This window comes from Xenopus tropicalis, chromosome 1 (genome assembly GCF_000004195.4).
Source record: "Xenopus tropicalis strain Nigerian chromosome 1, UCB_Xtro_10.0, whole genome shotgun sequence".
Classification (NCBI taxonomy): Eukaryota; Metazoa; Chordata; class Amphibia; order Anura; family Pipidae; genus Xenopus; species Xenopus tropicalis.
The window spans coordinates 14,617,224-14,633,131 of NC_030677.2; the positions used below are offsets into that span (position 1 = coordinate 14,617,224).

General features: G+C 42.1%; 1 protein-coding gene across 3 annotated transcripts in view; it reads left to right on the forward strand.

The window, feature by feature from the left end:
• The window catches only part of exoc6b (exocyst complex component 6B), a 113,251-nt gene that overhangs the window by 39,931 nt on the left and 57,412 nt on the right, over positions 1-15,908 (forward strand). For all 3 annotated transcript variants that reach the window (XM_031895261.1, XM_031895259.1, XM_031895260.1), the window contains exon 17: positions 7,587-7,728. In XM_031895261.1, coding sequence (XP_031751121.1) covers positions 7,587-7,728 — 142 coding nt within the window. The remainder of the gene's footprint in view (positions 1-7,586; positions 7,729-15,908) is intronic.

A 15,908-nucleotide genomic window follows, 5' to 3' on the forward strand; every position in this document is an offset into this window, starting at 1 on the left:
GCAATTCTCAGTATTGTCTATGGCAGGGGATTTTCTGGGGTTTAGTAGCCTTGAAAAAGTAGCTGCTACTAAGTAGCTCAGTGTGTCTTTACCCTTACACAACGCCATGACTACTCTTCATTTCTCAGTGGCCGTCCTACAGATAGATAGATAGATTTGCTTCTTTACCAACCAATCATAGACTGCAAATCTCTCTCTCAGTCATCCTAGGTTGGGCATCATTTGAAAATAACATGACCGGAAGACTAATGGCACAAGGGGCAGTTTGTCCTCCATGTTGCATCCAGTTAAAAGTGGTGCACACTTGAATATGAATTATTCCTCCCATATGTAATGAAATGCACTAAGTTTGCTATGGTGCAGTAACCTATAGCAACCAGGCAGCAGGTAGCATTTACTGGTCACCTGTTTAAAAGCAAACATCTTATTGGTTGCTATGGGTTACTGCTCCTGGGCAAACTTAGTGCCTTAAATGACATATCCCCTATGCGAAACTTACAAAAACTGCATGGATTTGGCCAATTAACAAGCCGGACCGTGGATTTAGTGCATCCCTGATAAAGCTGCTGGGTCCATATCTTTCCTGGTCTTCAATTCCCCCCCACCCTTATATTTCCAAGCACATTCATGCATGTCACCCACCACTAAAAGTTTAATACATAGAGGAAGAGTAAGTGGCCTTCAGTTTAAGAAATGTCAGGAAGGAAAGGAAGGGGGGGTGCTAATTAAGTGCTTCGCTGTTATTGTTGTCAACAAATCAGAAATAATGTAATATCCAGTAATGATCCCATTGAGAGCTCTTAGGGACTGGTGAACCCCAGCAGGAAATGGTCATTAACTGATAATGAATAGGAACTAAATGGGTCTGTATGAGAGGCAGTCTGATACATTCCATCCAGCTTTAACCTGTTATTGCTTTGGCCACATACACTTAATAAGCTATCTATTCTTTCCATTCTAGTATTCTCTCTCTCTATTCTTTCTGTGCCATTCTAGTATTCTCTCTCTCTATCCTTTCTGTGCCATTCTAGTATTCTCTCTCTCTATCCTTTCTGTGCCATTCTTGTATTCTCTCTCTCTATCCTTTCTGTGCCATTCTAGTATTCTCTCTCTCTATTCTTTCTGTGCCATTCTAGTATTCTCTCTCTCTATCCTTTCTGTGCCATTCTTGTATTCTCTCTCTCTATCCTTTCTGTGCCATTCTAGTATTCTCTCTCTCTATCCTTTCTGTGCCATTCTAGTATTCTCTCTCTCTATCCTTTCTGTGCCATTCTTGTATTCTCTCTCTCTATCCTTTCTGTGCCATTCTAGTATTCTCTCTCTCTATTCTTTCTGTGCCATTCTAGTATTCTCTCTCTCTATCCTTTCTGTGCCATTCTTGTATTCTCTCTCTCTATCCTTTCTGTGCCATTCTAGTATTCTCTCTCTCTATCCTTTCTGTGCCATTCTAGTATTCTCTCTCTCTATCCTTTCTGTGCCATTCTTGTATTCTCTCTCTCTATCCTTTCTGTGCCATTCTATTATTCTCTCTCTCTATCCTTTCTGTGCCATTCTATTATTCTCTCTCTCTATCCTTTCTGTGCCATTCTATTATTCTCTCTCTCTATCCTTTCTGTGCCATTCTAGTATTCTCTCTCTCTATCCTTTCTGTGCCATTCTATTATTCTCTCTCTCTATCCTTTCTGTGCCATTCTATTATTCTCTCTCTCTATCCTTTCTGTGCCATTCTAGTATTCTCTCTCTCTATTATTTCTTTGCCATTCTAGTATTCTCTCTTTGTATCCTTTCTGCCATTCTAATGTTCTCTCTTTCTATCCTTTCTATGCCATTCTAATGTTCTCTCTATTCTTTCTGTGCCATCCTAGTCTATTGTATGTGTGCCATTCTATTAGTAAGCTGCCGGCTGGCTGTCTCTACCAAGCTGTTGGTGCGGTTCTGTTTGTCCAACAGTTCATGATGATGATTGACAGCTGCCTACAGTTTCTATAGCATTAGGTTGTGCAGTGCCCCTCTGTGCCCATCTAGCGTTGATGGCTTCTCTTTCTCAGTCAGTTGGTAATACGTATTGTTGACGGTTGGGTAGTCATTGGGGGTTGTTTCTCAAGCAGTTGATAGTATGTGCCCTCAATAGCTGCCTATGGTGGCTATAGCATTTGGTTATGTTTCCCTATTCTCTGCCCAGCTGGCATCTCATTGAGTGTTCCTACCTATTGAGTAGGCATTGGTGATAGTTTGCACTATTGGTAGCTGCCTACACTTTCTGTAGCCATAAGTTGTGTGTTGCTGCTCTGCCCAATTAGTATCTGGGGCACTGCCCCACTGAGTAGTTATTGGAGGTTGTTTCTGGTTCTCAAGCAGACGTTAGCTTTGTGTTACTGCCATTTGTTGCTGCCATCTGGTGTCGGTGTGCAGTAGCATTAGCACCAGCGAGTAGGGTCTTTAGGGCTCTTGTTTTGACCCAATTCAGAACTGACCATTTCACTTTCAGGTGAGTTATTTTGGCAGCAGAAAACAAAACAAACATTGCAGTCGAATTTGTGAGCCTTGTATATTTTTGTACAAATGAGAGCCCAGGGCAGGCGGTGCCAGCGAGCGTTATTTAAGCACAAAAGTCCCAGGCTTTGTTTATAAATGGAGAGTCTGGATGTTGACACGGCAGAATGAAGAGAAACGGCCGTCATTACCAACACCCCGTGGCGTCTTTCTCCCACTTATTTCCATCACAAGTCACTTCCTGGAACGCATTGATGTGTCGCACGTGCAGGGCTTCCCATAGAGAGCCTTACAGAGTAGCCTGGGGCCTAGGAATAATATAATGTCCTACATTGCAAGAACTTATTACACCTTCTGTAGGCATCTAAGGGGTTCTGTGGGCCTCAGACTGCCCAGTAGCTCTATCAACTTATTCCTATATCATTGGGATGAAATATGAGATCATTGACCCACTTAATGGAACCACTGAGCTGGTACCTGGAATAGATTTACGCCATCATACACCGATATAATCCTATGACTTAAAAACGGGAATAGCAATCAGTCGTCTTTATCCAAATCATGAAGTGTTGCTTTAATGCCCATGGTATTTGGGGCATATTCTCCCCATGGTATTTGGGGCATATTCTCCCCATGGGATTTGGGGCATATTCTCCCCATGGGATTTGGGGCATATTCTCCCCATGGGATTTGGGGCATATTCTCCCCATGGGATTTGGGGCATATTCTCCCCATGGGATTTGGGGCATATTCTCCCCATGGGATTTGGGGCATATTCTCCCCATGGGATTTGGGGCATATTCTCGCCAAAGAATCTCTCACACATGGTTCTGCTTCTTGTCATTACTTGAATGGAAGCCATCAATCGCTATTTTTTTATTTTTTAACTATAGCGTTCCTTTTGTTTGTGTACATATATGGATTATTATGCATCGGGTTTTCTGCCCGAGCCAAACTCACCCATGGCCACTCTGTACATCTCTAGTCCTTAGCCTATGTGATGGTACCCAAAATGTGTCTGGGTGGGGTCAACTGGATAGATGCACAGGTCTGGAAGTTCCCAAGCGGCCCCAACTATTACCTCAACCCAGGCCCAACCCGGGCAAAATTGAGATGTGACTTGACTGCCCAAGCACAATCTACCCCTTCCAGTGACATTGAAAAAGGGACAAGCCTCTGTAGTCAAGCCACCAACAATCTAGAGAATTGTAGGGTGCCCAGCACAGCGCACACATGCCACAAATATGTGCTGCAGTTGGTCATCTTTATCCACACCCAACTCAGACCTAAAGCATTTACCAACCTTTCTGCCCAAGCCCAACTCACCCATGGCCCTCTGTACATCTCTAGTCCTTAGCCTATGTGGTGGTACCCAAAATGTGTCAGGGTGGGGTCAACTGGATAGATGCACAGGTCTGGAAGTTCCCAAGCAGCCCCAACTATAACCCACACTTTCTCAACCCAGGCCTAAAATTAAGATGGAACTTGCCTGCCCAGGCACAATCTACCCCTTCCAGTGACATCGAAGTAAGGGACCAGACTCTGTAGTCAAGCCACCAACAATATAGAGAAGAGTAGGGTGCCCAGCGCAGCGCACAGATGCCACAAATATGTGCTGCAGTTGCCCATCGTTATCCACACCCAACTCAGACCTAAAGCATTTACCAAACTTTCTGCTCGAGCCCAACTCACCCATGTGCATCTCTAGTCCTTAGCCTATGTGGTGGTACCCAAAATGTGTCATGGTGGGGTCAACTGGATAGATGCACGGGTCTGGAAGTTTCCAAGCAGCCCCAACTATAACCTCAACCCAGGCCCAACATGGCCAAAATTGAGATGGGACTTGACTGCCCAAGCACAATCTACCCCTTCCAGTGACATTGAAGGGACCAGTCTGTGGTCAAGCCACCAACAATATAGAGAATTGTAGGGTGCCCAGCACAGCACATACATGCCACAAATATGTGCTGCAGTTGCCCATCTTTATCCACACCCAACTCAGACCTAAAGCATTTACCAACCTTTCAGCCTGAGCCCAACTCACCCATGGCCACTCTGTACATCTCTAGTCCTTAGCCTATGTGGTGGTACCCAAAATGTGTCATGGTGGGGTCAACTGGATAGATGCACGGGCCTGGAAGTTCCCAAGGAGCCCCAACTATAACCCACACTTTCTGTGCCCAGCACAGTGCACACATGCCACTAATATGTGCTGCAGTTGGCCATCTTTATCCACACCCAACCCAGACCTAAAGCATTTACCAACCTTTCTACCTGAGCCCAACTCGCCCATTGGTTTCGAGCTGCTATGTGCATCTATAGTCCTTAGCCTATGTGGGGGTACCCAAAATATGTCAAGGTGGGGACAACTGTATAGATTCAACCAATTGTCTTTGGCAGTTGCCCAAACTCACCACATTCAGTGATAGTATCAGACAACAAGAGCCTTTCCCTCACCCACAGAGCCACAGCCTTCTGCCTCTTCCAGAGCATGAGTATGTGCCCCGCTCTAGGCTGATTTCTCAAACTAAATGGGTTAAGGGCGCACAAAACTAACCAAGCCCCATAAATCTTGATTACCAGGGGGTTTCAGCCTGCTGATTAATGAGTGTTTTCTTGAAGTCAAAGAGCTTTTTAATGAGGTCTTTGATAGCAGATTTCTTATGAACAAAGCTGCTCTTTCTTTGCCTATTGCTTTTAATTGATGACAGATTTCACTTGTTAAGCACCAAAAAAAAAATAAAAATAAGGAAGCAAAAAAGACTATCAGTAACCCAGTAACCAGCCCAACCACAATGCTGGTTATCGCCTTCCCTCCTTTGGTTCTGAGGCGGATCCAGTCTGCCAGACACCGGAAAGCAAGGTTAAGCAATTAATAGATTTCCAATTCTCGTTTCATCCGCAACGCCGAGTCCAGAAACTGCAATTAGGCCCCCTACAAGAAGTATCCCCCCGGGGAGGCACAGGGTTAATCAAAGCTGAGTAATTATAGGAATTTCTCAAAGCAACGGAATCCGTTGCCCTCACACTATCCATTTTGCACAGGAAAAGCATTAGGTTTCAGCCGCTCGTAGGGCTAATTTCTGCATTGCGTAGAAAAGAAAATAGCATTCGGGAAATAATGGCATTAGGGTAAAATGAATGAAAACAATATGATTTGTTAAGTCTGTGCCTGGGGGGGTGGGGATTGGGATGTTAAACCTCTAACTGGCTGGGGCTGCGCTAAGTTGACAGCCACATTTTCTGCCAGTCAGATGCCTACGTCCCACTTTCTTCCCATACAAGTGGTTCTCAACCTTCCTAATGCCGCGACCCTTTAATACAGTTCCTCATGTTGTGGTGACCCCCAACCATAAAATGATTCCTAAAACCATCGGAAATATGTGTTTTCCAATGGTCTTAGGCGACCCCTGTGAAAGGGTTGTTCGACCCCCAAAGGGGTCCCGACCCACAGGTTGAGAACCGCTGATGTACAGCTTGTGGCACCTATTTCAGCGGTAGGGTTAATGCCTTTTGGAAATAGGGTGAATACCTGGCAATTATAGGGGTGTGGGGTCACTTTTAAACAAGGTTTAAAAGGCTTTACTATATAGTATTTGGTTCCTTATTAAGTGTTGATGACACAATTTGAGTTGCTTCTGCAAAAGTGCGTCTTCTAGATCAGGGATCCCCAACGTTTTATACTCGAGAGCCACACTCAGATGTAAAAAGTGTTGGGGAGCCACACAAGCATGAAAAAAGTTCATTGAGGATGCTAAATAACTGCTGTGATTGACTATTTGGTAGCCCCATGTGGACTGCTCTACTTGGACTAAACTGTGTCTGGCTTGCCTCCAAGCCAGAGATTTAAAAATGGCACCTACTTTGAGGCCACTGGGAGCAACATCAAAGGGGGTGATGAGCAACATGTTGCCCCCGAGCCACTGGTTACAGGTAACTGTTCTAGATATACACTAGATGTAAAAAGATCAGCAGTCTCAGACACATGGTCCATTGGCTTTTATCTGAGATGTTCATCTACACTGGAAGCACTGCCGGCTATAGAGAAATGTAACTGATTATAATCCAACCTGATAATGTTACACCAACGAGATTCACCCAATTAAAGCTTCCGGAACTTGAAATTCCGACTTTTGTTAAGCCCAGAACACTTGATTATAAAAATTCGGAATCCAAAAGCTGGCAGCTTCGAAACTTGGCAGGTTCATTTAAAAAAGATGCAGTTTTGTTGCATTTGAGTTGTATTTTTATATTTTTACCCAACTGAGTTTTGGAGATTTACAAGGGCACACTAAACATTTTGGACTTTTGAACTTTTTTTTTTATTATTATTAGGAAAAGACCCTGCCTGCCCAAAACTAATAAAATAAATATTAATAAGTTATGTGACGACAGTATCCCTTTATCAGCAGGGATATAAACACCAAAGAATAAGATATTGCCCAATGAAAGACAATGTAACTTCCCAATAAACTTAACTTTACAACTGTAGGAATGTTGTAATTAATTTGTAAAGGTAATTGCAAAAGCGAGGTTGTGTAGCGGTTCTGGAAGGCGGGCCCAGCTGACTTCTGCTAGATTGTTTCCAGAGGCAGAACCAGAGAACATAAAGGGATGAGCAAACACTGTTTTCAAATGCAATTACAGTTGCACATAATGTAGAAACCATTGACATCCATGTTGTATTATGGATTCTTTCATTATGCCCCCTCCCCAAACAATTAGGAGATAGAGTCCCCTTTAAAATGTTTCTTGCTCAGTTGACTATAGCCAAGTGGGGCTTCAGAACATTTGCACCTTCCTCGTGGAGGACAAGCCTATTAGGCAAGACTTTTGCCATTGCCAGTGGCTGTACCCAGCCGACGCCAAATATGTCAGCCAATGTCAATGTCAGGGAATGGTAAAAGGAAGGGCATTCAAGTCTAGGTTTGAGGGGTATGGACAAGAAATTTGGAATGGCCAACTGTCAATCAACATTTTACAGCCATGGTTCTATTACCTGTAAAACAATGAGAATATCTGAAGCCAAGTGGTGGTGCCTCTCTTGTGGGTAAGGAGATGTGTAATGATGGGCTTTCTCCTTTCGTTTGCAGGGGAAAGTGGCCCAGACGGCGTGCATGTCGGCCTGCAAGCACCTCTCCACCTCTCTAACGCAGCTGCTGCTAGAAGCAGAAGTCAAACAGATCACCATGGGTGCCCTCCAGCAATTCAACCAGGACGTCAAGGAGTGTGAACGTAAGAACCCACTTACTATCAGATAATACCCATCTCTATGGGGAGTCCTAAATCTAAAATCCAGTTGGCTAGGCAGTGTGCCATAATATATATCACCTGGTTATCTACTGTCCTGCATGTATTATAGTATCCTCTGTTGACCTGGACAATTTTAAAGTAGTTCCTCAGAATGCTCCAATGGTTTGTATCCCTGGCCCAGGATCAGATCCTAATCGGGGGCTATGTTGACTAGTCGGGTGTGGACCTGATCAATAGGCTGCTGCAATCCTCGCCCAAAAGGACTTTCAGCCTCCCAGTAGATATCTGACTGATACCTGGGCGGATATTGGTCGGGAAGTTTGTTGGTTTGTCCCAATCAGCTGCCAACTTTGCCCGCTATGATAACCATATTGAAAGCCTGCCCTAGTGCAGCAGCTTCTGTAGCCTGCAACCCACTACTTCATATAAATACTCTATAATCTTGCTGTAACATCTTAGGGAAGTGGCACCGGGGGAGATTAGTCGCCTGCGGTCTTGGTTACCGCAGGCCACTAATCTCCCCAAAATCTTCTCTAAATGTCAAAAATCTGATGACGTACTCTTATCACTGGTTCCTGCAGTTGCAGTTTGCGGAATCTCTAACAAGAAAAATTACATTATCAGAGTATTTAGTTAGTGCGGTACATTTCATAATCCTACTACTACTACTACTCATTGTTATGGATAGTGCGCATGTTGGCAAGAGAAAGGTAAGGTACCAGCAAATGGGAAATCAGTGTTGAACTGTGGCTGTTGGAGGATGCTGGGATGAGTAGTCCACAACAACCAGACATGTATGAAAGTCCTGGCTGCTGATTGGGCACATACGGCAAGGCTGCTCCCCTCTCAGACGGTGCATAACAGGTGCCGTTGACCTGCTCAGCAGTAGCCGTGACCTTTCCCGCCCAGCCAAGGCCTTTGGTGCCACCCTAATCACTGGGATGAAGATGGATGTGAGGGCTGAAGGCTGCCAATTCATCACTGTCAGGCCCTTGTACGTGAGCAGTGAATGGAGAGTGCAGATAAAATGCCTGAGCCTTTTCCTTTGGGAAGCTGATGCTTTGTTGTCTGCCAGCTTCTGTCTTGTAATCTACTTGTTTAAAGATTTACAGACTTGCTGCCCCGCTGGGGGTGGAGAGGGCAGGGAAAGGCAGTCTGTCCCGTGGTGTTCAAAGGCATCCCTGCCCCAATGGCAAATATGTTCTCTTGTCAACAGGCCTCAACCCATGGGCCTTTCCAGAGGAGATTCTTCCATATGCATCTAATTGCTGCTTCTGTCTGCAGCGAAACTCTCTCCTAATGTGTCTTTCATTAACCAACCCACTTCATCCTGCTGTGCTTTGTTTTACATAGGGGCTGTAGGGAGGCAATAAATTGTATCATAATCGGGCCTGGTTTGGTACAGTATAAGCGTATACAGTAGCGCATTGGGAATATTTGTATTTATACATATAGGAACGAGCAGTGTTTTGGGGGGCAGCCCAGAGCCACTCTATGTAAAGTAAAATGAACATGACACACATTCAAAGACTAAAAATCTTAATAGCTACATCATTACCTCTCTATAATTCAATATCAAATCCCATTTATAGCAGAGTATCAGTGACTACTGTAATGCTATGTCAGGGGTCCCCAACCTTTCTTACTCATGAGCCACAGTCAGATGTAAAAAGACTTGGGGAGCAACACAAGCACCATAAAAGTTCATGGAGGACCCAAATAAGGGCTGTGATTGGCTATTAGGGGCCTCTATGCACCCTATCAGCTTACAGGGGCTTTATTTGGTAGGAAATCTTGTTTTTATTCAACCAAAGCTTGCCCCCAAGTCAGGAATTCAAAATAACTCCCTGGTTTGGGGGCACTGAGAGCAACATCCAAGGGGTTGGGGAGCAACATGTTGCCCCTGAGCCACTGGTTGGGGATCACTGTGCTATTTCTCTTCTTTTGTTTCCATTACACATCTGTTTTGAGTGACCATATCCCCAGTACAGGTATGGGACCTGTTTGCTCGGGACCTGGGGTCTTTCTGTAATTTGGATCTCCATACCAAAAAAACATTTAAAGATTAAATCAACTCAATAGGATTGTTTTGCATCCAAAAAGGATTAATTATATCTTAGTTGGGATCAAGTACAGGTACTGTTTTATTATTACAGAGAAAAGGGAATCATTTAACCATGAAATAAACCCAATAGGGCTGTTCTGCCCCAATAAGGGGTAATTATATCTTAGTTGGGATCAAGTACAGGTACTGTTTTATTATTACAGAGAAAAGGGAATCATTTAACCATTAAATAAACCCAATAGGGCTGTTCTGCCCCAATAAGGGGTAATTATATCTTAGTTGGGATCAAGTACAGGTACTGTTTTATTATTACAGAGAAAAGGGAATCATTTAACCATGAAATAAACCCAATAGGGCTGTTCTGCCCCAATAAGGGGTAATTATATCTTAGTTGGGATCAAGTACAGGTACTGTTTTATTATTACAGAGAAAAGGGAATCATTTAACCATTAAATAAACCTAATAGGGCTGTTCTGCCCCAATAAGGGGTAATTATATCTTAGTTGGGATCAAGTACAGGTACTGTTTTATTATTACAGAGAAAAGGGAATCATTTAACCATTAAATAAACCCAATAGGGCTGTTCTGCCCCAATAAGGGGTAATTATATCTTAGTTGGGATCAAGTACAGGTACTGTTTTATTATTACAGAGAAATGGGAGCCAATCTGTCAATCCATATTTTTAGGGAGTCATCAAACAAGGGTCATGGTCCTTCAGGTCAGTAGTAGTCCATTTTCTGACTCTTGCCTCTCTTTAAAGGAGAAGGAAAGGTTAAATCTCTGGGTTGGGGGGTGTTAGGCACACTGCAGTCATTATAACCACTTACCTGATATCCCAACTGTGAATCCTGTTAACTGCCCCGGCCCCGGGTACTGCTCAGTGAGACTAACGGAGAAATCTTTGGCTTCTGCTTCTTGGTTCATAACGAGGTACAGAGACAGGGGATCATTGGTGCAGCCGCCATTAAACCATTGTTCCAGTTACAGGTATGGGACCTGTTATCCAGATTGTATTATTACAGAGAAAAGGGAATCATTTAACCATTAAATAAACCCAATAGGGCTGTTCTGCCCCAATAAGGGGTAATTATATCTTAGTTGGGATCAAGTACAGGTACTGTTTTATTATTACAGAGAAAAGGGAATCATTTAACCATTAAATAAACCCAATAGGGCTGTTCTGCCCCCAATAAGGGGTAATTATATCTTAGTTGGGATCAAGTACAGGTACTGTTTTATTATTACAGAGAAAAGGGAATCATTTAACCATGAAATAAACCCAATAGGACTGTTCTGCCCCAATAAGGGGTAATTATATCTTAGTTGGGATCAAGTACAGGTACTGTTTTATTATTACAGAGAAAAGGGAATCATTTAACCATTAAATAAACCCAATAGGGCTGTTCTGCCCCCAATAAGGGGTAATTATATCTTAGTTGGGATCAAGTACAGGTACTGTTTTATTATTACAGAGAAAAGGGAATCATTTAACCATTAAATAAACCCAATAGGGCTGTTCTGCCCCAATAAGGGGTAATTATATCTTAGTTGGGATCAAGTACAGGTACTGTTTTATTATTACAGAGAAAAGGGAATCATTTAACCATTAAATAAACCCAATAGGGCTGTTCTGCCCCAATAAGGGGTAATTATATCTTAGTTGGGATCAAGTACAGGTACTGTTTTATTATTACAGAGAAAAGGGAATCATTTAACCATTAAATAAACCCAATAGGGCTGTTCTGCCCCAATAAGGGGTAATTATATCTTAGTTGGGATCAAGTACAGGTACTGTTTTATTATTACAGAGAAAAGGGAATCATTTAACCATTAAATAAACCCAATAGGACTGTTCTGCCCCCAATAAGGGGTAATTATATCTTAGTTGGGATCAAGTACAGGTACTGTTTTATTATTACAGAGAAAAGGGAATCATTTAACCATTAAATAAACCCAATAGGGCTGTTCTGCCCCAATAAGGGGTAATTATATCTTAGTTGGGATCAAGTACAGGTACTGTTTTATTATTACAGAGAAAAGGGAATCATTTAACCATTAAATAAACCCAATAGGGCTGTTCTGCCCCAATAAGGGGTAATTATATCTTAGTTGGGATCAAGTACAGGTACTGTTTTATTATTACAGAGAAAAGGGAATCATTTAACCATGAAATAAACCCAATAGGGCTGTTCTGCCCCAATAAGGGGTAATTATATCTTAGTTGGGATCAAGTACAGGTACTGTTTTATTATTACAGAGAAAAGGGAATCATTTAACCATTAAATAAACCTAATAGGGCTGTTCTGCCCCAATAAGGGGTAATTATATCTTAGTTGGGATCAAGTACAGGTACTGTTTTATTATTACAGAGAAAAGGGAATCATTTAACCATTAAATAAACCCAATAGGGCTGTTCTGCCCCAATAAGGGGTAATTATATCTTAGTTGGGATCAAGTACAGGTACTGTTTTATTATTACAGAGAAATGGGAGCCAATCTGTCAATCCATATTTTTAGGGAGTCATCAAACAAGGGTCATGGTCCTTCAGGTCAGTAGTAGTCCATTTTCTGACTCTTGCCTCTCTTTAAAGGAGAAGGAAAGGTTAAATCTCTGGGTTGGGGGTGTTAGGCACACTGCAGTCATTATAACCACTTACCTGATATCCCAACTGTGAATCCTGTTAACTGCCCCGGCCCCGGGTACTGCTCAGTGAGACTAACGGAGAAATCTTGGCTTCTGCTTCTTGGTTCATAACGAGGTTACAGAGACAGGGGATCATTGGTGCAGCCGCCATTAAACCATTGTTCCAGTTACAGGTATGGGACCTGTTATCCAGATTGTATTATTACAGAGAAAAGGGAATCATTTAACCATTAAATAAACCCAATAGGGCTGTTCTGCCCCAATAAGGGGTAATTATATCTTAGTTGGGATCAAGTACAGGTACTGTTTTATTATTACAGAGAAAGGGAATCATTTAACATTAAATAAACCCAATAGGGCTGTTCTACCCCAATAAGGGGTAATTATATCTTAGTTGGGATCAAGTACAGGTACTGTTTTATTATTACAGAGAAAAGGGAATCATTTAACCATTAAATAAACCCAATAGGGCTGTTCTGCCCCAATAAGGGGTAATTATATCTTAGTTGGGATCAAGTACAGGTACTGTTTTATTATTACAGAGAAAAGGGAATCATTTAACCATTAAATAAACCCAATAGGGCTGTTCTGCCCCAATAAGGGGTAATTATATCTTAGTTGGGATCAAGTACAGGTACTGTTTTATTATTACAGAGAAAAGGGAATCATTTAACCATTAAATAAACCCAATAGGGCTGTTCTGCCCCAATAAGGGGTAATTATATCTTAGTTGGGATCAAGTACAGGTACTGTTTTATTATTACAGAGAAAAGGGAATCATTTAACCATTAAATAAACCCAATAGGACTGTTCTGCCCCCAATAAGGGGTAATTATATCTTAGTTGGGATCAAGTACAGGTACTGTTTTATTATTACAGAGAAAAGGGAATCATTTAACCATTAAATAAACCCAATAGGACTGTTCTGCCCCCAATAAGGGGTAATTATATCTTAGTTGGGATCAAGTACAGGTACTGTTTTATTATTACAGAGAAAAAGGAAATCATTTTTGAAAATGAGAATTATTTGATTAAAATGGAGTCTATGGGACATGGCCTTCCTGTAATTTGGAGCTTTCTGGATAACGGGTTTCCAGATAACGGATCCCATACCTGTACTTGAACCTTTCCTGTGGGAAAATAAGAGGAGTCGCTAGTTCCACAGCTAGCCTCCACCTGACCAATCTCCCTATTTTTAGACAAAGTTTGCTATTTCTGAGATGCTTTGGGAGTATTGTTGATTACAAATGGTGTCCAGCTTCTTCTAATTTCTTCAGCAGAATGGACCAGGACATTGTTGCCTCCTTTTTATACTCTTTTTAAATTGCCATTAGTTTCAGTCTCATGTTAAACTCTACAACCCCTTGTAGACTTCTTGGGTCAACAAGTATTAGGCACAGGATTGAGTTGATGGAAGCTTCTGTACATAAAGCCTTAGCCATAAAACACCTTGGTGGAAGCAGTGAAAGACTCCAGTGTTTGAGGTATTGCTGTTGGGCTTTTCCATAATGATTCACTTGCAGTTAGACTATGTCCTAAACTTAAAATGGAGTCTCCTGCTTCAAAATCTCAGTATAATATTCAGTCATACATAGAGAGGCAAAGTCATTTTTTTAATACACGGCAACATCTATATTACTCCCATGGAAAAGCTGCTTTTTGCAAGGTTCCCAAATAACTACGTGCAGGTTTCCATGTGTGCATGAAGGGGTTGGCTTCATAAATTGCTTCTAGTAGAGGCAGGATCATGTCATTCACAGATTTAAATATGGCACTTAAGAAAAGTGCTGATCATTTTGGGTGTGGACTCGTTTATTAGCCCAGGGGCGTTCACAGTCAGCCTGAAATAGCAGACTGAATAGACAGAGGCATGGGATCTGTTCTACAAGAAACCCATAAGTTAGTCTTTGACCAAGTTCCCAAGTCCTTTGAACTTTGAATGCCCAAGAGTCTTTCCAAAGTTCAGATTATGGTGGATCGCAGGTACATTGAGTAAGATGTCAGCAAGAACACTCGGGTGCTTGGAGTTGTAGTTTGACACCAGCTGAAGAACCATGATCCTACTTTATGTAATAGTGTGGGATCCAACAGTGCCAGTTATGTTGTGCCATTAACAGACAATTTGAGTTTCAGATAAGAGCACATTGTCACTAATTTGATTGCTCCCCTGTTGAGTCTTATAACATTCAATTGCCCATGATGGATTTGTAGTGTAGTGCAATATTGGGCCCAGCGTGTTCCACTGCTTGGATACTAAAACACATCCCAAATTATTGCTCCCACCTTCACTTAGGTATGAAGGATCTCATTTGCCCATACACGATGGGATTTAGAGCTCTGAAACCCCATTAAATGACCATTGATGGAAAGCATCATCTATTTGACACTAACTGATCTTATCCTTTCCCCATTAGCTTGTTGTTCCAAAAACAGTATCATGAATATTAGAAAATTGAGGATCAGTTGATTTGATCAAACGCTCTTTAACCACCTAGGCTGGTTTCCTATAGATTGTGTGTAAGGTTCTGACTGCTTCCTTTGATGGAAATAGTGTTGTATACATGTTACAAACCAATGCACGTTGGCTTCCCATAGGCATGGGTACATAACTGTCTTGCATTTCCAGGGTAAAACGTTAGCTCGGTGTTCCAGAAACCAGTATCATGAATATTAGGAATCTGAGGACCATTTGATGTAATCAAATGCTCTTTTACCTTCTCGATTGGGGACCTCTAGATTGTGCCTAAGGTTTTGACTACTCCCTTTGATGGAAATAATATCATATACGTGGACCAAACCAATGCATGTTGGCTTCCCATAGGCATGGGTACATAACTGTCTTGCTTTTCCAGGGTAAAAAGTTATCTTTTCCCCAAAAGCTTGATGTTCCAGAAACAAGTATCATGAATATTAGGAATCTGAGGACCATTTGATGTGATCAGATGCTCTTTTATATTCTCGACTGGGGACCTCTAGATTGTGCCTAAGGTTTTGACTACTCCCTTTGATGGAAATAGTGTTGTATACATGGTACAAACCAATGCAGGTTGGCTTCAGATAGGCATGGAGACTTAACTGTCTTGCTTTTCCAGGGTAAAAGCATGGTGTTCCAGAAACCAGTATCATGAAAATTTGGAATCTGTGGACCATTTGATGTGATCAAATGATATTTTTACCTTCTAGACTGGGTGACCTCTAGATTGTGCCTAGGGTTTTGACTACTCCCTTTGATGGAAATAGTGTTGTATACATGGTACAAACCAATGCAGGTTGGCTTCCCATAGGCAAGGAATGGAGTTTGCAAGTTCTTCATTCTCTTGTTAACTCTTGTATGAGTCTTTGCTGCCAACCACATTAGAGAGTTCCCCCATATACCCTCTTCAGACAACCCTGTCATTTGGTTACGACATCAATAACCAACAGCAAGAGACTGTGCTCACCACCCTGAGCTA